Source organism: Limulus polyphemus, unplaced genomic scaffold, assembly GCF_000517525.1.
Source record: "Limulus polyphemus unplaced genomic scaffold, Limulus_polyphemus-2.1.2 Scaffold7342, whole genome shotgun sequence".
NCBI classification, from domain to species: Eukaryota; Metazoa; Arthropoda; class Merostomata; order Xiphosura; family Limulidae; genus Limulus; species Limulus polyphemus.
The window spans coordinates 8,067-20,336 of NW_013672952.1; the positions used below are offsets into that span (position 1 = coordinate 8,067).

The window sequence follows — 12,270 nt, forward strand, 5'->3', positions numbered from 1 at the left end:
GACCCATGACTCATCTCGAAAGGGTTAATACATGCATGAAAATGGTGCCAAGAGTTTTCTTATTTAAAGTACCTTATTAAGAAAAAATGTAAAGATTATCACAAATTTTATGCATAATATATTTAATTTCTATTTCTTGATGTTTAATATATAGTATATTTTTATTTTTTTTTGCAAAATATTTTAATAAACTTATTTAACATTTGTCTTTCACATCAGTTGAATATAAATTTTTTATATCAATATTTCAACATTAACAGTAAAATATTGTAATTTGTTACAAATTGTACAGAATCTGAGTGGTTGTGAATTTATATTGCTTATAATATAAAATATGGAACATTTCTGTTAGGATAGGGTAGGCTATATATTGGAAAGAAAAATTTATTTTATCAAAATATTTAAATTGATATCATTATTAAGTATTTCCAGATCTAAATAATGATAACTCAGTAGGAATTTTATTCCAGTATAATTTGTTGACTGTGTTACTATTACCTTATTAACTGTGATAATATTTAACATTTTAAAATTTTATTTAATAAGGCTGTTTAAACAAGAAAAATCTTGGCACTATTTTCATGCATGTATTGACATCATTAACACACATGAGTATACAAGCTCTTAAAAAAGGTAGAAAACAATCTGAAAATTAGCAGTTACGGTATTACAGTAGACTTTACAGGTATGAGCTTTTTTATTTCTCATTTATTTTTCATTTCTTTGCTTCTGAGAGCAGTCACCTTTTCACAACTGTCTGTAGGCAGTGAATGGTGATATAGATGTGGGATGTTATGGGCTTTAGCACTCACATCCCTCTTACTTTGTTTTTGTTATTTCACTATTGTTATTTTTTCTTCAGATATGAGGCTTTACAAATGGAGTTTATGGCTGATAGACAGTGAATCCCACTGCTATGTGGGTCTTACATCCAAAGTCACCTCCAAAAAGCAGGACATGTCTTATATCCCATATCATAGCTTGTGCCCTAGTGACTTTGTTTTTGGTTGTGCACCATTGTAATTTAGTCTTGCTGTTTTTAATGCAGTTCTATCTTTTGATGTAAATGTTAACTGTTTAAATAATATGTTTATGTTAACACACACGTAATGGAAATAATTAACCCCTAAATAAACATCATTTCCTTTATTAAATGGTGTTTTTCATGTTATTAATGGATTTGATACGGAAATGTGAAGTCTTCCTATTTTCAAAAACTTCTCCATGTTAGCACCTGGAGGGAGAAGTGACTTTTTCCTGTTTTGGGAGTCTTAAAATGAATTGTAGTTGTGTATATTTTGAAAATTTGTCATAGTTATTAGATGTGTATTAATTTATGTGATTCAGTAATTATAATATTTCCTTCTTTTCACTAAACATAATTGTAGATTTTTTGTATGTTGAGTAATTAGTTGAACTACACTATTGACAGAGAAAGGGCAGACTTTGCATGAAGAGGAAGAAGAAACAGCAGACAGCCCTACCCATGAATTTGTGAGTGATGCTTATGAAGGCAGCCATGTATCAGAAGAAGACATAAAAGAAGGAATGAAACAACTGGGAGTGGAAGGGAAAACAGAACAACCTTCAAACGGTATCAATTCTACATAATAACATATACTGGCAGGTCGCTAGCATTTTTAACACACTAAGTGACAATAGAAACAGTGTAATGAACCAAGAAGCTGCATAGAAATTATCATAAATTATAAGATAACTACTACAGATGAGTAAAAGTCGTTCACAATATAATAGTCGCTTAAGAATAAGATTCATTAATAGTAACATACGACTAAATTTAGGATAGACATTAATGTGACTAATGTCATAATTACTGTAAATAAGTTAATTACAAACAAGATAATTATTAACAGTAATAGTAATTACTAGTAATAATCTCAAGATAATCAATAAAATTAACTCTTTCTACTGATAGAAAAAATATTAAAGATAGAACTTAAAAAAACCAGTTTACAAAACTAAAAATAGGTTAACCACTGAACTTACTTGATTGAGTTACAGACTAAGCCTGTTGATGAACAGACTCTGTTGTATGGAGGCTATGTTCGTCATTACCCTTAGTTAGGATCTTCAAATAATTTAAAGGGACATCTATATCACACTTACCTAAAGTATATTCTACATTGCTTGTCTGATAAGCATTTTAACATTTGCTTGTTTGTTTACATTAATCTATAGCCATCTTATGGTGGAATGTTTTAGTCTTTGTGCAACAGTGGCAAGTAAATACTTAAATTACATCTGATATCTTAAATGTCTTTTTATTAAAAAAACAAGCTAAATGACATCCTGGTTTAAAAATACATCTCAACTGTTTGTATGGATAAAGTCGTGAAACAAGCTTATTCAGCTGTTTCTTTTTAACATGTATAACAGCTTTTCTCTGTAAACCAATAGTACAGATAACTTAGGAACTATATATTTAGGTTGTTTAGTTGTACTTACTTGTTTAGATAGTCATTTATTACTTTGCTTAATCCTCCCCACCCCCACCCCCAAGTGTGAAAAGATTTATGAAGGATGAGGGATATAATCATGCCTTTGTCGATTCATTTGTAGCCATTTACTTTTTTGCACAATTACTTAACTTCTAAAAAAGCAGATTCTAATCCAGCTTCATGGGTTACTTCCCTTAGGGATGAGGAAGAAGTAGAGTTGAACTGATATATCAGTAGGCTATTGGCCAGGCACTGTTAATAGGTGTATATAAAATTACATTATCGGCTGTCAGTTGTTCTAGTTGTTGTAGTCGATAAGGTACAATGATACTTTTTGTGGCATAGAATGTTGTAATGCAATTGAGACAAGAATGTATTTACTGTAGTATGCAATGTGCAATTGCTATCTTCTGTAGATATAGCTTTTGAAAAGCATGGTTTGGGATTTTTTAAAGTGTCTGAAAACAACAGGACAGCCTACATATGTGTGTGTGCTAAAAAAAGTTCACATGGAGGCAGCACCATTAAAGATGTCAGTACAACAAATTTAATTCACAACTTCAAGATAAGTCGCTTCTCTGCATACAATGATTTCCTACCAATGGCGAAAAAAAACAGAGAAAAATGAACATGCATCAAAGCAGCTGTCGTTACTTCAAGCTCTAAAACGTTCAAAGAAATTAGATCTTGAAGATCCAAGGGCAAAAGAAATTACACCTTTTAATGGAACTTATAGTTTTGGATGATAAATCATTTTCCGTTTTAAAAGATTCTCAATTATTCCACCTCATTGAATATCTGGAATTTTGTTACACACAGTCCAGCAGAAGGTTTGTTTGATACAGCACCATCAGAACTGTACAGTGCCATTTTAAAATGAACACAGGTGCTGCTTGAAGACGATCATGTATTGGCACTAGAGCTGGGTGATTTAATTTATGTGTAGCTATTATATTGATTAATGTCTCATAAATTAATTGATAACTCAAAGATACGATTAATCAAAATTATGATTAATCTATCAATAACATTCAATTATTGTTTCTGTTACTATTTTCGATTTTATGATTAAATTGATTGTCATGGAAATAATCAATTAATCAAAATTAGGATTTCTGATTGTTTATTATTTTTGATTATTCCAATTAACCGAATAACTGAAATACTGCCAGTATGTTTCTTTATTGTTAAGAGCAAAGCTACATAATGGGCAGGTGGGAGGGATGCTTTGTGATTTGAGGCTTTCAAGTTCAATTCCCATTGCCACTAAATTTGCTCATCCTGTCTATTATTGCGAAGCTGTTAAGGCTATCTGCCACTGTCACTAATTTTAAACTGCTGACTAGAGAGATGGCAATTAGCTGGTAACACCTACTATCAAAGTGTAAATTTACTGTTCTTTTACAGTATGTTTTGTTTCTAATTTACAATTGTATAATTGTATTTCTTAAGGAAGGGGTACAGACTACTCTCTATTTTGTTCTAAAAAATTAATAACTATATTCTTTATTGCTATATAAGCTTCTTCAGAAATTAATAATTATATCATTTAATATTGTATAAATGGGAGTGGATCTAGGGGGGGGGGTGACCCCTCCATTTGTTTTCAGAAATCATTAAAAAAAAACAGCCACATTGTAACAAAAAGAAATATTAAATGTCAGTATTTTTATTTGATTGTTCCAATAATTACCATAATAGATTTTTTCAGTTTTTCTTATGTCATTACAGCTGGACTCTATAATAACCTGGTTATGGTTTCAGCTAATAACTGAATTGTTTCTATAATAAAACGATGTGAATGTCATTTTAGCATTGCTTTGGCTTTTTCCATACCCATTAAAAATGCACATGGACTCTAGACTTTGAAATTTATTTTCATCAAAGTTAGTTTTGCTTAAGACAGGTTCAGCTCTTATAACATATACTTGTTACAAAATCAATTTTTCATTGTTTGGACAGTAAAATAATCACAGTAAAGATGTTTTTGCATTGTTGATGTCCAAAATAAGTGAAAATACAATTGCTATGACTCTTAAGTGATGACTTTGAAAAAAAATTTAAAACAGTAATTCTGTAAACGAATGATAAAATATGAATTTAGCTATAGACTATAATTTTTCTGTCCAAATGTAATTATAACTATTTAATTATTATTACATATTTAAGATGTTAATTGTTTTTATTTTCATATCCATCACCTTATTAGAATTAAAGATAAAAGTCTTGCAGTTGTTGGATTATAACCAATTTGAGCTATTCGTGATAAGGACTTTTATAGGCTTTCTAATTAATTATATTACTAAAATTACTAGTAATGTGTAGTTATAAGTAAAAAGAAAAGGAACAGCCAAATAATATAAATTTATCAGTAGTGCTATTAGAGGTTTAATTGGATCCCTCCCCTCTTACAACATCCTAGGTTGACCATGTTTTGAGCACCACTAAAGTAATATAACTTTATTAGTGGTGCTAGAAGAGGTTTAATTGGACCCTTTGTCTCTTACAACATTCTAGATTAACCCAGTTTTGAGTACCACTAATGTAATATAAGTTTATCAGTAGTGGACCCCCCCCTCTTACAAAACCCACTGAATGCTATTAAATCATATTTTCAAGTTACAAATTTTCTATCACTTTGAGTGCATGATACATTTTCATTTTTCCAACAGTTTAGGATGATCCAATTAACTTACTCCTAAGTTATTTTACCTGAAGACAGGATTTCCTCTAGCTTTTCACATATTTTCACCACAAATTTTTAAGGCAATTTTATATCTTAATTCTAACTGTATTTGAAGAATTTTAACTGAAATATTTTAGAATAAATGTTTTTTTTTATATTTTGACACTTCCTTATTGTAATTCTAGAAGGAAAATAGTTATTTTTACTTCTGCACAGCTGCAAAGAATTTTGCCTGTAAATAAAACAACTTGTTATTTTTTTTTCTGCTCTTCCCAAATAATAATGTTAATTTTACAAAGTACCTATCACCCCTGAGAATACATTATCCATTTCTTGAGTTTCAAGTATTAACCTTAATTTTTATACAGGATAGGAAGTCTTTTTTTTTTTTAGCAATGAAGAAAAAAAGATAAGATAAGGCATTTATTTAAATAAAATTTAATAGGTATTATTCAAAAGTTGTATAGAAATAGATAATGTAAAGTTAATTTGTGATAAGTATTGACATTTTAAACAAAAAGTGTATTGAAATTAAGATTAAATTGGATTACAGTTACACATAGTTATTCGTTTACTATTAATATTAGGCTTAAAGTTAAATTTTAGCGATACGTTTTTTTTAACTGATAAGGCATTTATTTTAAATAAAATTTAATAGTTATTATTTGAAAGTTGTTTAGTAATAGATTTCTTAAAGTTAATTTGTGATAAGTATTGATATTTAAAGTAAAATTGTATTAAAGTTTAAATTGGATTATAATTACACAGTTAATCATTTACTGTTATCATTAGGCTTAATGTTAAATTTTGGTTGTAAGATTATTAATTAGAGACAGGAGTGTGCTTATAATATTTATAACCTATTATATTATTATTTATATATAGAGATTAGTGTTGAATATAGTGAGCTAGTGAAGTTAGATCAAACTTGTTACACATTAGTACTAATAGTAATACTAGTAATAGCATGTTAAATGTAATCTTAACTTCATTACACTTTACACTCACAATTACACTCAACATAATTATCAGCTATGGTTAAGAATAGTCTAGCTACTAAGAGTTCTCAGTTGATAAAGTATGATAGATGCCAGAAGAGTGTTTTATTTATAAATTCTGGTTAAAGTGTACTTTTAGGGAGGCTAGTAGCCAGAATGTACAATTTATTTGCAGGGTGTGCAGGTTAGAGGAGAATTTGGAGGGATTTTTGGGTAGAGTTGCAGAGATGGAAAGGGAAAAATGTAAATTGTTTGAAGTGGTGGCAAGGCTTAGTAAAGAACTTAAACTTTTCCATGCAAAGAGTGCAGTTGGCAAATAAGATTTCAAGGGAGCAAAGAAAGGAAATAGGCTAACAGCTTGAAAAATAATGCACTTAGGGACAAGAATGGGCTTGGTTTTAGGTTAAGCAACCAGATCCAAGCACTTAGAGTGATGAGGTGGAGCAGGCATGGGAAGCAGATGGGATTACAAGGGATGATAGTGTAAAGGACAGGGAAATTATAGTTGTAGGTGACTTTAGCTAGACATGTATGTGGAGTAAATAGGAGCAAAAGAATATGCTTATGCTATCCAGGGACAGGGGTACAGGATATAACTGATAGAAACAGAGAGATAGTTAATGGTGCTAGTAGCAATGCAGTTTTCATGGTACATGTTGTGGGTAATGATGTAAGGAAAGATGAATCTGAGGAGCTTCTTGATAAGTATATAACATTGATAAGGCATTTAAGAAAAGGGGCTATAGTTTGATTTTGTCAGGGATATTGCGAAGAATAAATTGTGGGGATGAGATACTAAGTAAGTCACTAGGATTAAATGCCAGGCTTAGATCAATATGTAAGGATGAGCAAATAGGCTGGTTGGATAATTTTAATGGGAAAGTTATTTTTTTTGTAATGGATGGCTTACACTTAAAGAAGGCAGGGGTTAGCATGTTAGCAAGGGCTATTAACTTAGCTGTAGTGGTAGGTTTAAACTTGGGCTAGACAGAGGTACGGGCTATGATATTAGTAAAATAGGAAATATAATTGACAGGAAAATATGTACAACAGGCATAAAACATGAATGTATTTTGGAATATATGATTAATTGTTACTGTTGTAATGCTTGGAGTATTAGAAATAAAATTGACAAGTTCAAAGCAGTTGTTGAAACTGAGGATTTTGATATTATGAGTATCACTGAGACTTGGTTGGATTTGAACAATTTTGATGAGAGAAATACCATGCTACAGATTATTTACCAGAGATAAAGTATTGAAAAAAGGGGAGGAGTAGCTCTATATGTGAGAAGTGAATTGTATCCTGTTGAGTTAGAGCATATTAAAGAAAATAGCACTGAGGTTGAGTCAGTTTGGGTTAGTGTTAGTGGATATAAAAGGAAAAAGTCTTGTAATTGGGACTTGTTATAGACCACCAGGTCAGAATGTAGAAATTAATGAACAATTGTATAATGAGATCAGAATGGTAGCTGAAAAAGATGTTATTATGGGAGATTTTAATTTCAGGGGTATTGATTGGGAAAATTTTGAGTCTGATAGTGAGGGGGATAGGTTTTTGGAAATTGTTCAGAATACTTTTATACACCAACTGGTGATGGAACCTACAAGAGAGGAAGCTATATTAGATTTAATATTAGCATCCGATGTGAATATGATAGACAGAGTTGTGGTTAGTGAGCATTTAAGTACAAGCAGCCATTTCACTATTAGATGTGGGATTTTACTACATGTAGAATTGAAGAAGAATAGTACCCTGATTCCAAATTGCAAGAAAGCCAATTTTGATGGAATGAGACAGGATCTGGCTTCTGTAGATTGGACTAAAGAGTTAGGAAGGGATCTTGAACAGATGTGAGAAGCATTTAGGGAAAAATTGATATGCATACAGAACATACATATTCCCACAGAAAAAAAAGGGCAACAGAGCAGAATAAGCCAGTATGGTTTAGTAAAGGTTTGAGAGATCATATTATGGATAAATGATAAGGTCTTGGAGGACTATAGGAAATCAAGAGAACTGGTTAAAAAGGAAGTTAAAAAGGAACAAACTGTTTATGAAAGAGGGTTGGCTAAGAGAGTTAAATCAAATAATAAGGACTTCTTTAAGTATATGATGGGTAAGCAAAATGTTAGCATTGGGGATTGGGCCTCTTGAAACTAGTGGTGGGGAGCTGATCTCGGAAGATTATGAGATGGTAAACTTATTAAATTATATGTTCTCTTCATTCTTTACGAAGGAAGTATTTTGCCTCAACAGCAGCATTTAATGTATGGGGAAAATATTGATTAAAAGATATCATTTTAAGTTCTGAAATTGTAAGAGAAAAGTTGGGAAACCTAAAAAATTGATAAATCCTCTGGACCAGACAACTTTTATCCTTGAGTTTTAAAGGAACTTAAAGATTTTAATGGTGAACCTCTGGCTAATATTTTTTATAGGTCATTGAGTAGTGGAAGAGTATTAAAAGATTGGAGTTGGCTAATGTTAGTTCAATATTTAAAGGAGGTGATAAACATTGTCCAGGCAATTATAGGCCAGTTAGTCTTACATCAGTATTTGGAAAGGTTTTTGGAGAGTGTTAATAAAGATGCATTGCAGAATCACTTAAAGCAGTTTGATATGGTTTCACTAAAGGAAAGTCTTGTTTAACAAATCTTCTGACATTCTTTGAGGATGCTACTGCAAGAGTTGATGAAAGAAATACTGTGGATTTGATTTACCCTGATTTATATATATTGTTCTATAAGGTGCCTCAGAAAAGATTTGTTACAAAAATTAAATCTGTGGATGTAGGGGGAAGTGTTATTAAATTTGATAGAAAATTGGCTGAAGAGTAGAAAGCAGAGTAGTAGTAATAAATGGAGTTAGATCTGACTGGATCATAGTTACAAGCAGTGTGCCTCAGGGCTCTGTGCTGGGTCCTATGCTGTTTGTGATTTATATTAATGATATTGACTCTGGAATGACTAACAAATTTTTGAAGTTTGCAAATGGCATTAATATTTTTGGGGTGGCTAACTGTATCAAAGATGCTGCAGACTTACATGGAGATTTACATCATTTGGTTCATTGGGCCAATACATGGCAGATGATGTTTAACTATCCAAAATGTAAGGTGATGCATGTAGATTCTCACAATTCAAATTATTGTTACAATTTAAATAGGAATACATTATTTACTATGGTTGAAGAAAAAGATCTTGGTATTGTGATTGAAAATTCACTTATGTCATCTAAGCCTTGTAATGTACCAAGTAATAGGGCTAATAGGATTTTGGGTAGCATCTATAGAAATATTAAACACACGACAAGGGATATTATTGTTTCACTGTATAGATCACTTGTAAGACCTCATTTAGAGTACTGTGTACAGTTTTTGGCTCCCTTCCTCAAGAAGGACATTGAATTGTTGGAGAAGGTTCAGAGAAGAGCCACTAGGATGATACCTGGAATGGGGGATTGTCCTATGAGGAGAGACAAAAATCTCTAAACTTGTTTTCTCTGGAGAGGAGAAGGGTCGGAGGGATTTGATTGAAGTGTTTAAGATTATTAAAGGTATTGATAATATAGATCCATCAAACCTTTTTGCATATAGCAGTGAAAACAATAGGACAAGGGGCATAAATTTCAAATGCATCCTGCTGTTTTGTTATCAATTGCAAGGTTGAACTTGGAATGTCTTTTAAGAGGTTACAGCAGGATATACAGACAAAGTGGAACAGTACTTATTATATGTTGCAAAGTCTTTCAATCAACCATGCATCAACGGGGGTTGATTGAAAGAGCAGTTCTAGTACAATTTGAAGAACTAAAAAATAAATGAAGTTCCTTCTTGGCCTCTGCTTCTGATGTTAACCCATTTATGGTTGGTTTAAAACTATGAAAGGCACTTTGCTGGAGGTCATGGAAATGGCGTTTAGAGAAATTGAGTCAGAACCCTTCCACTGCATTTCAATCCTTCTGAATCCAAGATACAAGGAAAGGTACTTTATCAACACTGACAAAAAAAACTGCTTGCTATGTAAATGTTATTGAAACATCTAGAACAAATGGAAGCAAAATGCAATGACATAGAACACACATCAACTGAAGAACATTCATAAAGAAATCAAAGCAAGCAAATGATGGTACTTCTACAAAACTCAGCAGAAACCTGTGTTCAGTGTGTGAGAAAATATTGGAGGCAAGTGCCAGTATGGTAGAAATTGAAGGAATGAACAACAGTGCTGTGCTTCAGAAATAGAGTTTATCTGAGTGAGCCAGTTCTTACAAGAGGTACTCATAAACTGCAATACTGGTAGAACAGAACAAAGGTTGTTTTCCCAATTTAACTGAAGCTGCAAGGAAGTTTCTTTCTGTGCCCTGCAAGAATGGTGATTGCATACAGTTGTTCAATGCTGCCTCACATGTTGTGGATGAAAAGTGGAACAGGCTGATGAGTGGTAAAGCAGAAATATTGCTTTTTGTGACGAAAGAGTCTTCTACTCCTTCACTTTACACTAAATACAGCTAAGAAGCTGTATAATTCTGATGGATTTTTTTATTATTAATTGAATGAGAAATTATTTAAACTCATTATTTTTAGTTTTTATTACTACTACTAAAAAATGTACCACATCAGTTTTTTTTGTATTTTTTCTGTCTTGATCTTTATTGCTTGAGAGTGTTTGTGTTGTGTTTTGATGTTGAAAGCTGTCTTTCATTCTCTGATGTGGCAGAGTTGTTAGGCTTAATTTTATAAAATAAATCAAATAGTTTATGCTGACATTTTTAAGGTGAACTTAATAATTATGTTTACATGTATGAAGTTTCTATTATAAACTAATAAAAGTTACAGTTATATTTCATAAGTTAATATATATGTATGCATGTTTTTATTTTGCAAGTGTTTCTAGAAGCAGTAATGCAAAGTAGTTTTTAAAACTTGTTATTCTTTTTTGGTTTAATTTCTGAACTAAATGCACAAAGTAATGATATTTGTGAATTTATGTTATTGACACAGCCAGAAAGAAAATCATCTATAGTTTAAAATTTAAGGTGTTTCAGTAGTTTAAGCTACCTTAGCTGCACTAATACTAAATATTGGCATTGGTGTATTAGTCAGTAGGGTTGGGTAATCATGGGCCATTGGTATTGGAAGAATCCTTTTGATTTTGAGGTTTGAAAGACATGGTTACCATTTAATAAAGAAGTGTGTTTTCTCTGTAGAAAAAAACATTACTACAAAATACAAACACAACATATTCATCAACAACCCCCCTCCAAAAAAAAAAGGCTAATGGTCAGGAGGAATCATCCATTCTAGTGATTGCTATTTTTCGTAATGTAAAAATTCATAAGTGCTTGATGTGTATGTAAATTGTAAAGTTGAAATATAGTATGACTTTTTTAAAGGTAAGCTTCACACTCGAAATGTACCATTGAAAAAGGATCTGAAAATGTAAGATTAGTGATTCTGCAGATGTTTTACTGTGAAACTGTTATGATATTCTAAAAACGAAAAAACTTTTATAATAATAAAAGCAGTTTACTTACTGTTCCTCTAACATTAATCTCAGGCCTCAGCTTATGAATGAGCAAGATCTCTTTTATTTTAAGGTTCTGTTCATCATTGGCCATTGCTAACATCTTAAACTAATCAGAATGGACAACAATGTCACATTCTCCTAGGGTTTGTTTGACCAGTTAAATAACTTCTCATTATCTTGTTGCCAACATGAACTAGTTTTTAGGCCATTTGTTTGTTTATTTGTAGAATATTTAATGATTGTTTAAACCCTGTGATTTGTGATATATCTGCTTTCTGGCATTGTGGTGGAAGGCATGCCGGTTGGATGAATAGCAGATTAAATAAGTACTGGCAGACTTTCACCCATTGACTAGTGTAAATGTTAATGTACTTACCAGATTGAGGATACTAGAACACACCATAGGCTTAGTTTGATGTCTATTCAGTTTATTAAGATCTTGACAAAAACTAATAATGAATGCAATTCCTACAAAAAAACCTGCTTATCAACAACCTAAGGCAGCGGTTCCCGACCTTTTCACTGCCAAGGACCCCCTATTTTTTTTTCCCATGGACCCCATGTTTTTTGAAACATTCCATCTGCCCAACAAACTG

The 12,270-nt window shown here is 31.7% G+C and overlaps 1 protein-coding gene across 1 annotated transcript in view; it reads left to right on the plus strand.

Moving 5' to 3' along the window:
• Nucleotides 1–12,270, plus strand: part of LOC106474546 (synapse-associated protein 1-like) — a gene marked incomplete at its 5' end in the record, with an annotated part of 23,981 nt that overhangs the window by 7,835 nt on the left and 3,876 nt on the right. The window contains one exon of the mRNA XM_013935236.2: nucleotides 1,433–1,594. Within this exon, the coding sequence (XP_013790690.1) occupies nucleotides 1,433–1,594 (162 nt within the window). The remainder of the gene's footprint in view (nucleotides 1–1,432; nucleotides 1,595–12,270) is intronic.